Here is a 19697-nt window from a genome sequence, read left to right as displayed (position 1 = left end):
TGGATTAATGTGCGCATATTTGGTCTCCTGGCTTCCAAGGGGATACGGAAGCTGTGGAAAGGGCAAAGAAGAGTTACGAAGATTGTATCCGGATTATGGGATTTTGATTATGAGGACAGTTTGCTAACATTTTGGATTGCAGACTTTGATTAATAGTAGAAAGAGGGAGTGATATGCTATATAAGTTAAAGCCTTTTGAATGGATAGTATATTATGACATTGAAAATTTTCGTTATATGGAAGCTGGGGAGAGAACAAGGGGTCATCCACGGAAGTTAAATTTGTTTGCTGTCAAGAACGGAGTAAGAGCTAGGTTTTTCTCTCACAGAGTAGTGAGTGAGTTTAATAGTTTGCCTTCAGGGGTAGGGGGTAGTGAGTGCATCTAGTGTACATGAATTTAAGGGAAGGTATGACATCTGGTTTGAATGATTTATAGCCTTCCTCGATGAGTCCTTGACTCCCTGGAGGTCTCAGATAATAATAATAATAATAATAATAATAATAATAATAATAATAATAATAATAATAATAATCTCTCTCCATGCCACACTTCAAGAAAAGCGAAATCACAACATCCAATTGCTTCATTGGCCAGGTAACTCTCCTGACTTCAAACTAATAGAAAATCTGTGGGCCATAGTGAAAATGTATTGTATCACAATTTAATTTTCCAAAATTAAATTTTGATAGAAAGGATAACTTAATACAATCCATTATAAAAGTATGTTTTCGAGATGCGGAAATAAGAAAAATGTGCTCTACGTTGGTAGAGTTAATGCCTAAGTGAATTAATAAACTTATTAGGAACAGAGGAGCACATATAAAATCTTCATTGGTAAAGTTGGAGTTTAATTTTTGTAGTTCTTTTCTTGCGAAATTAAATTTTTTTCTTTAAAATGTGTGTGTTCGGAATAATTCGTTCGTTACTGTGTCAGGAAAGAATCTGCGGATGTAATAATAGCCGTTTGGCTTTTTATCTTATTATTGGTAACAGTGAATTATATATTAGTAAATAATGAAAAGTGTGTTCATCAAAAAGATAAAATTAAATATAATAAAATTTTATTTTATTCTAATATTAGTGTGAAATTAATTCTATCAATTATTATTATTTTAAAAAATGTGAGGATTCTTAGAACTGCTCGAATTATGATTTTTATTTACTATCACGGCGTTAAAGTTTATTTCAGTGTGCTGCCCTCTCTGATGTTTTATGATAACTAATAGTGATGGCTTATGGGAAGGCGGTTCAAGGTCATTGTTTGTATTGTGATGCGCGTGAAATCCTAATCAGCTGGATGCAATGGACTCGTCCAAGCTGATGTTTGTTTCAATAATTCTCTATCCCTTGTTGCAATAACACGAGTTGGTAGCTGCTTTTTTGGAGTGATTGTTTGGAATTGTGGATGGCGTTTATACTGTTTTCTTGTATAACGACTAGATTACTGTTTTAATGTTATTTTATTTTGTGAAAACGCCACACAGTATTACTGTGCTTTTATATTTTGAGAAAGCGAGTTATTATTTTCTAAAGTATAGGACATCTGTATCTTAAATTTACACATATCTAGTTATTTTTTTTTTACACAGCAGTTCAGGTGAGTGAATGCAACAAGTTCTGAAGTTTTTAAGGGTAACTATCAAATATTTCGATTTTGCCATAGTAAATAATGTTAAACAGGAAACATGATTTTGTTTCATTTGGCAAGTTCTAGTAATTCTTTAAAACACTTGTGAACACGTGATAGGAATTTTACTACCAGAAATACTGATACAGCTATTGATCAATAATTAGTAGCAGCTAGAATCAGTTGATGCTTAATGATGGAAAGAAGAAAACTGAACTCTATGTCTAAAGAGCGAAAGTGGATATAAATCTTTTTCATTTTAAAAACATTAAATGCTAATTAAATTTGGTTAGATTTATGGATTACTCATCTGAAATTATTTATGTTAGAATACCGTAGAAGTAGTAATTCAAATTTCGATAATACTGAAAAAAAAAAAAAAAAGACGAAAATGTTGTCTAGAAATGTGTTAGCCATAAGCATATAGTCAAGTAATATATATAAGAATTTTTTTTTATTATATTTAAAATTGTTCTTTGAGGATCCATGTAATTGATCCTTCTCCTCTCATAGAACATGGCAGCACACTTCTGTATGCAAGATCAGAACACCAATGCACTGGTTAGTCGTTCATTTCAGCAGATTATTTGCTTACATTCAGTTGTTTTTCCTAGTTGATATCATATTGGTAGAAGTAATAATGCTAATGCAGAAAAAAAATCATTTTGAGAGATGGATGAAGATCTCTATATAGAAAAATCCTGTTTCTACCATTTTTATAATATATGCATTTCTTATTGCTATTTTCACAAGATGTAAATTGGGAAGAGTGGTTATGGAATGACATAATTACTGTTTAAAAATAATTGTCAGATCCCATTGTTTTTGCAAAAATGGTTAGTTTAAATTTATCAAATCTATAAATACAGTATCACAGAAAGACATGCTACAGAGAGCATAGTTCATCAAGATAGAGACAGAAATAAAGGAATTAGGGATATAAGAAAAAAATTGATACCTCTTGAGCAAGGCTCTCTTCTCTCTCCTTCCAAGTTCCTTAATGTATGTGTTTATGTATACTTCACATTTTATATCTATCTGTGTATATCTCTAGTACCAATATTGGAGATTGCATTCAATAAATTTTCTATTCAGTTTTTTGAAACTAAATGTTAGTTTTGGCATAAAAATTGGAACTTGCTATATGTTATGTGTAATGTACTTTGGAAGACCGGTGGGATGTTGTCTAGAATTTGGTCCCACTAACAAATATTGTGTTAGTGGGACCAAAGTGCAGAAGGTGAAGATATGGAATCCAGGGTGAACCTTAACAAAGCTGAAGTTCAGGGTACATACATGTCGCAAGAGTGATAGGATGCTTCTTAGAAGTATAAGGGTATGCTTTTGTGGAGTATGAAAGTTGGCAATGCATTACACTCACTCACTAGAGAACAGTGTAAAGGTTTGCAATATAATGATTTTCAAGGCTTGCAGGACAAACATTTTGGCTTAATCGTTCCTCTTACAGTGAATTTTTTTGTGGATGTTAATATAATAGTGTTATTATATAATAAAATCCTGCTGTTTTTCTAAAGACAGAAATGAGTAAACATAAATTCTAAGAAAAAAATATTTTTCTGCATGATATTTAACATTAAACTTTTATATGAAACATTTTCAAATAAGAGATTAAACAAAACTATTTTCATAACATGATTGAAATCATCCTTAAAGAATATTGGGACTTTTTACCAGTTGCAAAGGAAAATTTTGCATCTAATTTAAATTTATTTATAAAGTAACTCTTTTTTTGCCACTTTAGTAAAACCAAAAATATCTACATTATCATGTTTTGAAATTATTAGATAATTTAAGAATTGCATTCTGTTCACATTCAATCTCCGTACTTAAAAATATTTATTTATTTTTTTTTTTAAAGATTATATAATTTCCTTTATGGGTGGCACAAATCTTGGGTAACCAATATTTTTTTTAAATCTTTACTATTTGAGAACTGTTTTTTCTTAATTGGTATTAGAAACCAAGGAAGGATCAGCAATAATCGTCACATAATAAGATATTTTGAAGGAATGGAAACAACACAAATGAATTCTTATAACTTAATTGATATTTTTAACATATTTCATTTTAGGACATTTCCACCTATGAAAGACTAATCTTATAGCAAAGGGACTGATATTGTGGGTGAAGGATAATGGTCCATTTCAATGGGGTGAAGCAACATTATGCACCTAAGGCTGTATTATATTGATAAGGCTGTGGATGTGGGAATGATGGTGATGAACAGGGAGTTGAAATTAAGGGAAAATATTGCAGAAGTGGATAGAATAGTACAATGAATTGTGCTATTCTGTCCAATAATAAGGACATTATTCTCCATCTTTATAAGGATATGACTACATCTTTGACATGGCTACATCTAGATTAATGTGCTCAGATTTAATCATCTCAAATTTTGGAGAATAGGAAGGGGTAAAGAGAATTTGGATGCAGATGACCTGTGCCCTCTTCCCTGTAAGAATACATTGAAAGTTTATAGGTTACAAAATTTGGTTGTAGGATGATAAGTTGATGGAATAAAGAGAATATGATAAAACATGTTACTAATGGAAGTTTATAATATATTATTATTACATGACACCTCCATGTAGTCCAAAGACTCATTGAGGAAGTGCACCTACTCTACAACTCTGTCTCCACCATCATCATCTATACCAATGCCATCTATCGTCACTAGATTCTCACAGACAATCGCAAACATCCATGCCCACGGCGGGATTTGAACCCGCAGCCTTTTGACTGGAGAGCAGATATGCTAACCACTCGGCTAACCAGGTCGGCAATATAGATATAAATGTAGAAGAAAATTTTCTACAAGTGGAGAGAACAAGAGCTCACCTGAGGAAATTGAGTATTAGTGTGATCAGCAAGGTTGTGAGGACTAGATTTTTTGTTTGGAAATCAATAAATGAGTAAATGGGTTACAAGAGGGTTGTGCTGCATTATCGAAGTATAAGTAGAAGTATGATTGGCATTGTATGTATGTATGATGCTTAGTTTGGGCCGCCTGTGATGAGTCTTCAAAGAGATGTCTGGATAATAATATGTAGCTTATAAATGTCAGTTAACTGATATATATATATATATATATATACACTGGACTGCATAGCCATAGTTACTTAAGCCATGATTCCAGTCAATATCCAGTAATGTCTGTGGTGGTGGACTTTCACTAGGTGATGTAAATCATCTGTCACTGAAATAACTGATCTATGCCCAAGCAGACCCTCCCCCCCCACCAAGCCTGTAGATCACAAAGTAGTAACATTGTCTTCTCAACCAGCCATGCTGGTTGTATACATGAATGTGCTTTTAGCCACCCATAGTGGATGGAATATAACACTTATGAATAATAAAGATGTTTATTATGTAGCAACTTCAAAGTTATCCATATTAATTTGGAATTGAATTTTTAGTGACTAAAAGTTAAAAAAAAAATGATCACTATTAAAAATATAAAGAAAAAGTTTATATGCATTTTAATTTAGTGAAAAAGTAGAAATCTCTTACCAGTAGCTTTGAATATTTCTAGTTAGCAATTTTGCATACTTGCACACTCATTCTGCACATACACAGTGAATGAAAGTTTGTGTATATCTGTTGCAAATCCCAATACAAACATTACTAAATTGTTATCAATAAATATAATATTAACATAATTTGTGATAGTTTAAATGCTCATTTTTCATAAATTTACTATTTATGTTATGTTCTAGCATAGAAATAGAAACATTAAATGAGAAATTTTTGATTGCTTGGTCTTTTTATTCCTAACATTCCTATGACATTTGGAATTGGTGCCATTTTCCATCAAATTTGTTGAATTTTAATATTCTGATCTATATTTTTTCAGTTTTTTAGCCCCTCCCCTTTTTTTTCCCTTTCAATTCGACCATCTCCTGATATTTCCATATCAATAAACCATACACATTGGTTTGTCAAGTATATTGTGTTCCAAATATGTCTGAATATTAAAGTCCATAACATCTTCACATTTTCAATACTTTCTATTGTATATCCCTAAAGAGGCTTTTGCAAGTTGGGAAACTTTTATAAACAAGCTGTAGTGTGTAGCTTTTATAACTTGATCATCCTTTTGTTTATAGTCTCTTTGAACAAACTTGCTGCAAGAACTGATTGGATTGTCCATTATTTCTTTATCTTTTCATAGTTGATATTTGCTATCATTACTGATCTTTTCAATCTTCACCATTATGGCATTTGTTTGCAATGCATATTCTTGAGTAACAAATCTTAGACCTTTTATCTTTCTTGATTGTGCTCCTGCTGTAACCATTGCCAAACTGAGTAACAATCAGCTTCCCCATCAGTGTCTTCGAATATTGATTATTATTATTCAGGCCTCCATGGAGTCAAAAGACTCATCGTGGGAAGTCCTTCCTAAGAACATAAAGTCTGTCAAGACTCGTCGAGGGGAGGTCCCCCCCCCTAAGAAACACAAAGTCTATCATACCATTCCTTAAACTCATTGACTGTTCTTGCACTCACCACTCCATCAGGCAATGCGTTCCATGGTTCAACCACCCTCCATGCAAAGAAACCACTCCTCACCCTCTTGCTCACAGTTTCCTTTCGTAACTTTCAGGTATGGCCTCTTTTGATCACTCCTTGCCGTTGTTCAGCCAATCGAAAGAACTCTCCCAGTGTCAACCCTGTAACCACCTCTCAACAGTTTAAAAGCCTCAATCATATCACCTCTCCTCCTTCTATCCACCAAACTCTGCAGTCCACATCATTTGTGGACTGCAGAGTTTTCATCCATCTTGTACTCTTTCCACAGTTAATTTATCTCCTTCAAATCTTGGGGACCAAATCTGAGAACAATAGTCTAAGTGTGGTCTGATCAGAGACTTGTACAACGGAATGATAACCCTTTTATCTCTGCAGGTCAGTGTCCTTCTTGTAATTGCAGCAATCCTCTGTGTTACCTTCACCACCTTTGCGATATGTCCCCTAAATTTCAGGTTTCTATCAATCATCAACCCCAGATCTCTTGTCTCCCCTACTTCCTCCAGTTTAACTCCTCCCATAGAGTATGCAGCATCCCATCGATGTGTCCCAAACCTCAAGACCTTACATTTTGCTGCATTAAACCGACACCCCCATTCATTTGCCCATCTATCTAGCTTATTCAAATCCTCTTGCAGGGCTACCACATCTGCACTATTACTAATAATCCTTCCCAGCTTGGCATCATCTGCAAACAACTGAATATCCCCTTGCAATATCATTGATATAAAGGTTATATCAATGATAGATTTGCAAATTTGTAACAGAGGGTTACAAATGGGGTCCCTGTGGGACCCCATTTGTAACCCTCTGCCTCCTTGAAACTGCTTCACCATACACAACTCTCTGATACCTATCAGACAGCCAATGTGGAGTGTTTTATTTTCCCACCCTTCTGATCTTTTTTTTTTCTTTCCTTATACTGTTGTTTTTGACTAACACATTTGCTACTTTTCTTTGTTAGCTTCATTTAGCATCTTTTTCTGTACTTACCTTGATGCAATCATTTAATGTTCTTTTCTTATTCTACTATTTGCTTTTGTCAAATTCCATATCCTTCACTTTTTTTTTTTTTTAATTTGGACACATATGATTGATTTTCATCACTCTGTAGATATGCAAAGAATGGTTTATTAATTTTCATTATCATTATTAATACCAAACATGTTCTAGCTATGTATTTCACTCCACTCACTTTCCATGTAGTTTACTGCTCACTTCCTTCTTCACCTTCCTTCTTTATTACAACTTCTACATAGTCCTCTCTTCTTCTCTGTCTGTGTCAATCATGAAAAATACCATTACCAACTTAAATGTCATTATCATGTTACCTCCTTTTTCCACTTGTCCTTTGAACTCTGCATTTTACATTTTCCTTAACTCTTTCCCCATAACTGACATTGCTTTCTGATTTTGCCCTAATCATTTCTCTGTGGAACCTCTCCAGTTTCCACATCACACTGGAAACTGAGTGATCTATTTATCATGGCATCAACATGTTGTATAGTCCTTACAATGCTTGCAGTGTGCTTTGAACTTTAGGCATCTATCTACCATTGCTTCCAAATCTGAGTCTCCTAGAGCACAGTTTCATGAATACAGTACAGAACTTTACACTTGAGTTAGTACTCTGAAATGCAACACCTTGCATTTATTAACATTAAAACTGTAACCTCATTCATCAATCCAAAATATAAGTATCGAGGTCTTTCTGAAGAAACTTCAACATCACTCCTTATAATTCTCTCCGACTTTATCAGCACACAGCTGAATATTGCCTGTTTGTTACTTATTCTGTGAAAAATCCTCACCACTCTGCTAATATATTTGGTCCTTTTTCTTACTGATAGTAATAGCTCTATGCTGGTCATTGCATAATATTGTCTGTTTGTTGCAAAGACCTGGGTTCATATTCTGCTAATGATGCAAAATATTTCCTCAGCATTTTCGATTGAAGAAGTTAGTTTGTCTCAAAATAGAGATACAAAGTGACAGACTAGTAATGAACATGCAGAATCTATAAATATAACACTGAAATCATGTAATTTCATATAATTTTTTATGAGAATTATCTCACTTCATATCCCCATTTTTGATAATACATCTCTGGACATTAACAGATCTCATTTCCTGGACTTCCTTACATTTCTTTCACATCCATAGTGTCCTCATCCTCCAAAAAAATCTGTCCTTTTCTGTTTAAGAAATTACTTCTCATTTGTTCAGTTCCTACCATTACATAATTTTGCCCAACCTTAGAATACTGGTCTTGCATTTGGGAGAGTGCCCCCCCCCCCTCTCTCTCTCTCTCTTTCCCCAAACTAAAATGCTAGATGTTATCCATAAACAGATAATCCATTTATGACATGACTCCTTTCTTTCACAGCATTACCAACCATTTTCTCACTGATGTTCTATTTGTTTTGTTATTGCTATTTGTATGGGTGCTGTGCTATCAAACTGGTTGCATCATTTCTCCACTTTCCTCTAAGCATATAAAAAGAAGCTGCTGGTTTGCAATAATTTCAAATGTAAATGCAATGAAAGTATTCTGTTAACTTTGGGTATATAAAAATTACCAATTTTTTGGGGGGGATTGGGGGGGGGGAGAATGAGGTTTATTTTGAATTTCATTTTTATTGTGTATGATACATGACCTGTTGAAACTTAATAAATGTCAGTGTATTATTATTTTCTAATGTACAAGAGTAAAATATAAACAAAAATCTAATTTCTTTCAAATATATTTATATTAAACTTGTATCTAGAACATTTAATTATTTCAGTTTTTTTTTTTTTTTTTAGTGTCTATCATGGTTCAAGTTACTTGTCAGTGTCTGAACATCAAGATCCATGCCAAAGAAGATAATCTCTGTCTGCTAGATTTAACATCTTTTCACTTGTCAGAGAATGCAAAGGCAGATGCTTTTTTTCAGAAAGGGATTGCTGAAGTATCTTTAGATTTAGGAGGAATAACAAAGGTAGGTGTGTTAAATACTACTTCCAAGCTAACAGCTCATTACAGACACTCGGAAGAAAGCTATTGCTGATTAATTTGAAAGTGTCCCATATTCCGATTTATTACTATTTTTTAACTTGATGGTATCTTCGTGCATTGGGACTTTTTTTGGAAGTATTGTTTGAAAGTGGACATACTTTTTTATTTAAAATCAGTATGTACCTTTAAACTGAAACAACATTCTCTGACTAATGCTGAAATCAAGTTTTCACAGCCTACCTTTTCTACCTTTTTAGAGAGCTATAGAAAATGATAGCATCACCTTTTTTTATAGTTTTCTCATCTCTTTCATTTGTGGGGATATTGTCATAAATAATTATACTGTGCATCAGTTTTCAGTGAAAGAAATGTGTATTAGGCATCTCTAGCAGGAGAAACTTTATTTTACCATTTAGAGATAAAGTCTGAACATGGGCATAGGGCTGATCCTTATTTCTTTAAAACAAATTGGGGTGGGGGGAAGAATTTCATTTGTACTGCAATTATAAGAATGATATGACTATATGTCTTTTGGTTGGTTGGAAAATACCTGGGTTTGATTCTTGTCCTGATGTAAGGAATCTTCTTGCAGTTCAGTTAACTGTTCTAATAGCAAGGTTTTCCTCACCAAAAATGCTTTCTTTTTTTTTTTTATTAAACTATCAATGCAATAAATATGTAAAAATATGTTTGAGGTGGATTATGTAATATAAAGTGCCTTTCTGCAATGATTCCTAAGGAATGCATAGAACGTATCATGTATAATAATATTGTGAACAGTGACTAAGAAGAAGAATATTTCTGTCTTTTGACCTGCCCATGATAATATAATAGTCTAGATTTCAAAACTTTTGCAGGTGAGATTGTTAAGTGTAGCATTATGTAGAGTAATTTTGAATTCAATGAATTAAAGATTAAATCAAAAATTAAATTATTTTATAATGATGATAATTTTGTTTGTCAGATCATGCTGTACTGGTTGAGTGGATGCCAGTGCTCTGCTTTCCATCACTTCTCTCCATGTGAATTTGTGCACATTTTTATGTTGGAACATTCTGTTAGTGATAACCAGTCTATGTCCTGAGCAGAAATCGAATAGGTTTTGCCATTATTATTTGCTTTGCTCTTTTCTCCAAATTTTCCCAAAATATTGTATGTCTGACAATCATTTCCTATTCTGCTATTTGGATCCCCAGTAAGGACCAACTTTTCCTTTTGCATTGTATCATTTGCTTTCTCTAAAGCCTCAAAAAATTCCTCCACTTCTACCTTAGAATCTTCTGTGGGTCTATTGGCACAAATAAGTCTCATTGTCCATTCTAATATTTGTCCACGTCATTCTACTTGATATTGCTTGCCATTCATGATTAGCCCCGTATTTAGTTTCTAATACTATAGCTGCTCCTTCTTTTCCCTGATTGTTATTACTCAAATATAACATTTTGTATTTATTGCTCCAAAAGATCTGACCAGTTTTTGCCTTTTTTGTTTCAGTCACTCCTATTATGTTATTATTATTATTATTTGACACCTCCAGGGAGTCCATAGACTCATTGAGGGAGGGCACCTGCTCTACAACTCTGTCTCCACCAACTCAATCCACCAGCTGACTGCAACTACACCAATGCCATCTACCACTGACTACCACCACTGCTCTTTCCACAATCACAAATATCCATGCTCAGGGCAGTATTCGAACCTGCAGCCTTTTGACTGGAGAGCGGATACGCTAACTACTCGGCCAGCCTGGCTGGCTGAGTGGTTAGTGTTATTATGTTGATTATGTATTAGAATTATTATGTTGATCGGTACTTATCCATTTCCTCAGCTAGCTCCATTTCTTTGCTATTTAGGCTTCTTGTTTGATAGTACTGATCTTGAGACTGGCTATCTGATAGGTATCAACAAGTTATGTATGGAAGAGCAGTATCCCAGAAGAGGAAAGTCACTAGTGGTTTGCCTCAAGTTTCTGTTTCAAGGTACATTGCTGTATAACCTGTATCTTAATGATATTGGCGAAGATTTGGATGGGGATATTCAGTTGTTTGCAGATGATGCAAAGTTGGGATGAACTATGAAGAGTAGAGATGTTATGGCCTTACAAGAGGACTTGAATAGATTGAGTGAATGGGCACAGGAATGGGGATGCATGTTCTTTGTTGCAAAATGTAAGGTTTTAAAATTTGAGAAACAAAAATGGGATGATGTAGAATTTACACCTTGTGGGGATATATTGTTGGAAGTGGAGGAAATAAGAGTTCTTGGGGTGATAGTGGATAAGGATCTGAAATTTAGGGGACACATTGCCAAAATTGTGAGGACAACACAAAGAATTCTGGGAATGATGTGGAGGACACTGACTTGTAGAAGTAATGAGATTCTTATTCCATTGTATAAGGCTTTGATTAGGCCACACATGGAATACTATGCACAGATTTGGTCACCTGGTTTTCAAAAGGACAAAGAGATTTTGAAATGGTCCAGAGGCAACTGACTAAGGTAGTTTCTGATATCTGAAATGTTGAATATGAAGAAAAGTCGAGAAGATGCAATATACAGAGTCTAGTGGATAGGAGTAAGAAGGGTGGTGTGACCTGCAAGTTAGTAAGCAGTTGTTATTGGATCATTGTTGGAGAGGTTTTTTACAGAAAACCATGGGAGATCAGGGGAGAATCAGAGGTCATCCCTGGAAGCTGTATAAGGAGTGTCTGAGCAGGGGAGTGAGAAGCAGTTTTTTTTTGCATGCAGAGTTGTGAATGTTTGGAATGCCTTGCCTGAGAGAGCGGTATCTGCAGAGTATTTTGAGTGTGTTTAAGGCATGATATGATGAGACCTTCTAGATGAGTGTGACTTCATGGGATCTTGGGATAATAATAATAAGATGAATAATGTGCTCATATCCCATCTGCTCCTGTTGCTGAATTCTTATCTTGGTTATGTAACAACTCTAGAACCTCCTCCTCATGCATCAGTAATTCCTCATCCAATGTAGTGGTGGTAGTGTGCTTCATGTTATGTAAATTGATGGATCTTAGTGAAGTGAGTTCTCATTATTTGAATAATCACACATATACCTTTGACATAAGATGTACCATCTGTATTCAGTAAAGTTATTCTTTTACATTTGTTCTTCTTTTTACTTTCAGCATAACGATAAAATTCATTTGAGTTTCCTTTAACTACACACCAGTTTCATACTCTAACTTTGCTTTCTGTATAATAGTTGTTACTTCTCTGGCCTGTGCTTGATTCATTTTTTTTTTTTTTTTCATGTGCTGCTTGAGAAAGTAATTTTACGTTAGCTTTTAGAAATGTTCTAATACAGACTGTCCATTTTCTACCCAGAAAACTAGATTATTTTCGTCATTCATTCAATGATTAGGATCTCTTTTTAAGTAGCTGTCCTTCCCAGTATACTGTAAATGTCAGTTCTCCTCTTGATAACTAGCTTTGACATTGTTTCTTTCCTATGACTAAGTTTCACACAGCTAACCTTATCCATGTGCCATTTGATACTATCTTCTTTTTGTGATGAGCCATCATTAAAAAAAAAAAAAAAAAAAAAAAAAAAAAAGCTAGCAAACTGTCATCTGATCATTTCACTCCTCAGTTCTCTCAAGAGGTCATCATGACTAGGCTACTTGTATATAGAGGATAATGATTGCCATTGGATACTAAGATAAGATAGTTAATGTGAAGTCATTAGCCTCTATATACAAGCATCCTAGTCGTGAAGATATTTCATGTGCAAAGTTTGTTTGCTTTGGATAAAGATTGAACAAGAATATAATTTCCCACTGATGAGACCTTAATAAAGATCAAAACTAGTCTGCATAGTGGCCCTTTCATATACTGGGAATTCTTTTGTTTCCTGTAATTCTTTTCTAAATCTAGTGATTGCTCTTGAAAGTTCATAAGTGTTCTTAAAGTTGACATAGTGCTTTGGGCTTCTAAAGTTACAAATTTGCCATTGTATTATGATATGGTGACTTGTTAAAAATAAATAAATTAATTAAAACCATACAAACAATATAAAGAAGAATTACAGCATTCTTATGCATGGGAATTACAATATGGATCAGCATTGTTATTAATGAATAGGGGGATCTGTCCTGAGTTTGCAAATTTTTTAATTTATTGGATATTAGTTGTTAGTTAACAGTCAATAATTCATAATTAATGTTGTTTGTTAATGTCCTTGAAGCTACGTTTTTGAAAACAGCTTCAAGGAAACAATTTCTTGACTGGTTCTTGACAGTCAAAAAATAGTTATTAGTCATAGTTCAAGTTTGATAAATTTTGAGAGAGAGAGAGAGAGGGAGGGCAAGAAGCTATCCCTGGAAGCTGTATAAGGAGGATGTGATTTGTACATAGACTGATATAGATGAATGGAATGCAGTGCCTGAGATTGTGGTGAGTATGGAAACAGTGAATAAGTTTAAGGCATGATTTGATGAGCTTTGTATGTGACAGTGAGAACCTCTTGTAATCAGTCTGAATCCATGGAGATCTGCAAATGATTAATAGTCTAATAATGATGTTTAATGTTTAAGTTAATGAAAACAAAACATTTTTACTTTATTTGCAGGAACAAATGATGTTTTGCAGAACTCGGCAAGTTGGAGAGTGGATAGTAACATCATGCATAAGTTGTGGCATGGATGCTTTTGCTGCTCTTTCTCCTCAGGAAAATCATGTATTAGTTAGCCTTTTAATGGAAGTAAGATTTTTTTTTATAATTATTTTTAGTTGAAATTGATTTGTAATTTTTAGTTATTTGATCTTTTAAGAAGCCTACAATTCATGTTATTAGGCATGCTCTTTTTTTGTTCAATAACTAGTATATGTATCAGAAGTAACAAGCATAATTATTCAGAAGTTTTATGTGATTTATTGATAAATATCCTATCACCCTTAAATGAGTTGGCCATTTATTATAATTGTTATTAATAACGCCCTGGCCTTGTAGGAGATCTCAGCAACATGTCTGTCATACTAAACTTTATATGTTAAGGCTTAAGTGCTGGGAGGACATCATGTTGGAGGTTTAATGGAATATTTACAGCACTAGGAAAGGATTAAAAACTAATTTTAATGCTTCCAATATTTCATCTCAGTCACTGAGACATCTTCACAGATTACAAATAACTCTTGTAACACACACACAATACTAATTGTACTGTGTTGTCTTTGTATTGGTGACTAAAGTTATATCTAGGTGGTGTGCCCTCTATGGGCATTTGTAGACAGCCTAGGATAAAAAAGTGGGACCTTTTGATAATTATTGTTTTCCAAATTTTGCAAAATTTTATGCATCAGTATTATTTTAGTTAGGTTGATATCCGAGTTCCGATGCAGATTCTTAAAACAGTCTTTCCTTTTTAAATTTACTGTGGTGGAGCAGTGTAGTTTTCTTCTAGGAGATCTTGTGGGTTATATCCAAACATGGGCTGCAAGGCCAGATTGACCGTAGTCGTGATTGCAGATGTACGATTTGTAACACACAAACAGAAATCGTGCATCTGCAAATTAAAATTAGTTTTTATCCTTTCCTAGTGCTGTAAATATTCCATTAAACCTCCAACATGACTAAACTTTCTCATTCACACTCCTAGTATTCACAATACATTCCAGTCCAGCAATTTTAGGATTGCTATAACTCTGAAGGACCAGCCCAGTAGCCAAGGATGTCCAACTCTGCCCACTAGCTTTCAGACTAGGCTTTGCTATTACTTCCTCCTTGATTTGGTTCTTCATATCCACATTGTGTTTGAATACATGTACCTGTCAGCTGTTGCCATGATGATGCCAAATTGACTTTAGTGAAATAATGGAAATAATAGGTTTTTGCTTATTGTATCAAATACCTTGTAATCTGATTCTGAAAATACACAAGTAATAATTAACATAAGAAGATTTCACAGAAGACAAATCTTAGATGATACTAATATAATAAAATAATACACAAAAGATACCAATATTATCATATAATATTTAAAGTTCAAGTACATGGTTATTTTAGAATCATGTTGCAGCATCTAAAGCTAGAAAATAAAGCATGTTCTGTCTCTTAATTGCATGTGTTCTTCAGCTAATTTGTATCTTTGCAAGAAGTATGACAAAAGAATAAAAATTGGATCATTTGAGTTTAATACTGTCAGCTGAAAAAAAAAGTCCTTATAAATGTATTTTTTATACTTTCTGTAGGTTAAATATACTCAATTAAGATTCTTCTTCCTTTTTCCCTCTTTTACCTTGCAGTGCCAATGGTTTTCTATTCTTTTAACTGCAACCGTACACAAGGATAAGGTGGTTAGCCCTATGCCTCCCAGTGTATCCTATGTCTGTAGAAGCGTTGAGTTCTCAAGGCCAGTTTGCCTGCTTGTGGGATGAAAAACCCCTGCAGTCCACTCCCATGATCGGCTAACTTGGCTATGTCTGAGAAAGATCCTAAGCTCCTCACATCAGCAATGGGAATCGAACCCATGCCACTCCTTTCCCAGGCATATAGTTGTGAAGCGCATAGCCACTTGGCTAACTGTGCAGACAAATTTAAATTTAAATTTTTGATGTCAACACATCTTTCTATATGTTCACACCATGCTTTAGACACTCCTTCACAGAGAATTATATGAAAAAAAAAAAAAAAAGCCAAAATGCTACATAGAAGGCATTAAAAGTTGGAGGGACTGTTTTTGAAATTGGCAGCAGCTCTAAAATGTTCTCTAAACCTCAACATGTATAGCTGTATGAAATTACTAAAAATCTTGGAGATAGTCATTTCAAGATCAAATTAATACTGGTAGACCTCTCTTTATCCAACAATAGATGGTGCCAATTAGGAGTTCAATTCTTTGAGTTGTCTGTTACAATTCTACCCTGTTTGCATTCTGAAGATGCTGGGTAAAAAACTTGTGAAATATTAGCAACTAAGTAAATGTACTGTTTATTTTTTAATTGTCTTGTGTTGTAAATCAAACTGTTGAGAAACTTAAGATGAACTGCCAGTATGTAAGCCTTTCTACACAACAGACAGTACAGCTTTCTTAATTGTGGACTCAGTTATTTATTCAGATTATCCAATCTTTCAGTTATCTGGCTGGCAATTACTTTCTCTGGTCATTTAATTGTGTGATTATTGTATTTAACAGTAGCAATATTGTATGTATTCCATTGGGCAGGAGGTTACATATATAGCATAAAATGGATGAATTAGAAATTAAGCATGCAGTCTATAAGGCATTGAGGTAAGTATAAAATGAGAGGTAGTAATCACTTACCTGATTACAAAAGAAAAGACTATGAAGGTAATTTTGGATGGTAAGGAATTCTAAAATGCAGTATGAGCAGTTGACCAGTCAGACAGAGCAAAATCTTAAGTGTTTTTTGATGTGTGGCCAGTGGGAGAAAGTTAATGGAAGGGAGAAGATATTAGTTGATGAAAATGGAGGACTAGTAACACCGCAAAGGATATACACTGGGTGGCCACTTTATTAATAATTACTTTAATGAAAAACATATTTCATCCTACTTAAGTGTTCTTCAGGTGGAAAACCAAAACTAGCAGACAAACCATAAAAGATTAACAACTTGACAACCACTACATAGCTGTACAAGAATCTGATGATTTTAAAAATGTTTCTGATTATGCATTGTATTGTTGAGCATGTTGTGCACACCTATACATTCACATTTTGTTAGCTATGGCTAGGATATTGTCCAACAAGTTGATGCTTGAGTTTATAATTAGGTGTTTTGGATCCAGTGCCATTTCTAAGAATACCTAAATTCTTCTCTCAGTTATGTTATAGCAATGGTGTAATAGTTCAGGCTAACTACACTTGATATCTCACTGCCAAGGCATCTGGGGGTCAGCTGAAGAGAATACTTGTGATGACAAAGCTGAGGCACCTCACTTCTTTGGCATTCTCTGTGTTGTTAAATAAAATTTTCTGTCTGTCTATAGCCTGATGTCCTGCATTTTTCACCGTATTTGGTAAATACGGTGTGTGTGATGCATGTCTGGAGTTAATATGTTAAAGCTTATTTCTTTGAAAGTTGTAAGTTTCTGTGGGTTGTAAAGATGTTTTTCAAAATTCCCATAATAACCATATGATGAGAACCTAATATTTAAAAAAAAAAAAAAAAAACCTTGCATACTATAGCCTGACTGGAGCATGCTTATAAGAGTAATTAACTCATATAAACATGCTCCTGATGAAGTGTACCTGTTGAAAATTAAAATAAAGGTTTATTTTAATTTTCATCCATTACATTCCTTTGTTATATGACAAATTGGTAATTGGAATGGATGTGGTTAGACAGATTGGTTAGATGCATTGAAGATTGGCATTTTAAACAATACTAGCAAGTTGTATTTGATGAAACAGTATCTCAGAAAAGGAAAGTGACCAGTAGCATGCCTTAGGGTTTTGTTTTTGGGGCCCCTGCTGTTTAACGTATCTGTTTAATGATACTTCACATAGATTGATTGACTGGGGATCTTCAAATGCTTGCTGATGATGCAAAGTTAGGCAGAATAATAATGAGCATTGCTGATGTTAATTCCCTCCAGAAAGATTTGAATAGACTTTTAGTTTGGACAGATGAGTGGGGATTGTAGTTTTGTTCTTAATAAATGCAAAATGCTGCATTTTGAAGTGCAGAGATATAAATCTGCATAACTATTGGCAGGACTGCACTTCAGGAAGTGGATGAGATTTGGGATCTTGGGGGTGATGGCTGATAGTAGACTAAAGTTCTGAGGACACATTGTAAGTACTGCAAAGACTGCAAATCATATTGCTGCTATGATAAGAAGTACATTGATGAGCAGAGATAAGGAGGTGTGGTGTTTCCATATAAGGCATTGGTCAGACCACATATGAACCACTGTGCTCGAATTTGGTCATGTAGTTTTTTTGTGATGTGGAACACTAGAAAATATTCAGAAATGAATGACCAAAAGTAATATTAGCACTCTGGAATGCTGGTTATGCAGAGCAGTTGAGGGAATGTAGGCTGTAGAGTTTGGTAGATAGGAGGAATAGAGGTGATATTTATATAGATGTTCAAGTTAGTGAAGGGATTTTACCAGATTAACAGCAGAGATGATAAAAAGAGTGGGGAGAAGAATGAGAGATCATCCCTGGAAGTTGTGTAAAGATGTGATGAAGAGTGCAAGGATTAGATTTTTTATATAGAGAGTGGAATTATTATTATTATTGCACGGGCACCTCCATGAAGTCCTAAGATTCATCACAGGAGACTCAAATTATCAACACAATATTTATCTTACCTCTCCTTGAAACTGTTAACAGACAAAACACTTACAACTGGCTCAGGTAATCCATTCCATCCATTCTCACCACTCTGTAAGCAAAAAATATCTAGTCAGCATGCCTTTGCTAACCATACTCTTTCCCAACTTCCAGGGATGACCTCTTGTTCATTGCTCTGTAGCCAATTGCTGAAATATTTCCTTTGTATTAATCCTATAAAATCTTTTAATTAACTTAAATGTTTCTGTAATCTCCCCCCCCTTTTTTTTTCCCCATCAATTTGCAATTGAGAAACCTCCCCAATCTGTCCTCATAGGGAGCATTCCACAGACCACTCACCATCTTTGTCACTTGCCTTTGGATCTTCTCCACTACTTCCTCATCCCCAAGAAACACAGGTGACCAAACCTGAACACAGTAATCTAGATGTGGTCGTATTAAAGCTTTATAAAGAGGATTGATAACACCCTTATCTTTGCTTGTTAATGTGCTCTTCAATAACCAAGTGATCCTATGTGCTACTCTGGTTACTTTAGCAGTATGCCCTCTAAACTTCAAATCTATCTACTAAAACTACCAAATACCTGACTTCATCATACATGATCCAGTACATTGTGAATGCAGGAACTGTAAATAATTTTAAGGCTTAATACGATGGACATTTTGCTAGTTACGCTGTCTTCATGGAGGTTACTGTAATAATAATGAATTGTGTGGGATAGGAAATTTGCTGTATGTGGAGTTATATCCTAAAATAAGAAATTCATGCTGCTACTGGTGTCTGTTTTGGGATCATTACTTGTTTGGCTTATATTATAATTATAATAGAAGATGTTCAACAATAAAAAAATTCCAAAACTATGAAATTAGTCATGCACATAGACAACACCAACTGCTCAGAGATAAGCATAATTTTTAGTTAAGATGACAAATTTAATTGGGAAACAAATGACAGAATAAGCATAGCTGATATGCTGGAGAGCTAGTTGAATACATTCGTATAGAATGTGAGGGAGAGAATTTAGTAAATCATTAAACTATCAATATGCAAGACAGTGTTCAAATAATTTTTAACTTACGATCTGAGGGTTAGGTTAGAAACAGGTGATCAAAGATTAGAGACCAGAGTGAGTTTAAGAGAAATTAAGGAACAGATAGCTTCAGCAGCCATAGGGGGGAAGACACCAGGAAGGAATTTGTCATTGTCACATTCAAGATAGGTAGAACTAATCTTTGGTG

At 34.3% G+C, this 19697-nt stretch overlaps 1 protein-coding gene across 1 annotated transcript in view; it reads left to right on the top strand.

Annotated features, from left to right (window-relative positions):
• Positions 1 to 1306: 1306 nt before the first annotated feature.
• The window catches only part of LOC150092543 (uncharacterized), a 113475-nt gene continuing 95084 nt past the window's right edge, over positions 1307 to 19697 (top strand). The window contains exons 1-3 of the mRNA XM_090414651.1: positions 1307 to 1598; positions 8985 to 9160; positions 13766 to 13897. Of these exons, the coding sequence (XP_090270777.1) occupies positions 8993 to 9160; positions 13766 to 13897 (300 nt within the window). The 5' untranslated portion in view covers positions 1307 to 1598; positions 8985 to 8992. The remainder of the gene's footprint in view (positions 1599 to 8984; positions 9161 to 13765; positions 13898 to 19697) is intronic.

This window comes from Typopeltis vanoorti, chromosome 25 (genome assembly GCF_054136105.1).
Source record: "Typopeltis vanoorti isolate ZY-2024b chromosome 25, IOZ_Tvanoo_1.0, whole genome shotgun sequence".
In the NCBI taxonomy this organism is placed as follows: Eukaryota; Metazoa; Arthropoda; class Arachnida; order Uropygi; family Thelyphonidae; genus Typopeltis; species Typopeltis vanoorti.
The sequence above is the reverse complement of the archived record's forward strand: the minus strand, read 5'-3'. Positions and strand labels throughout refer to the sequence as shown.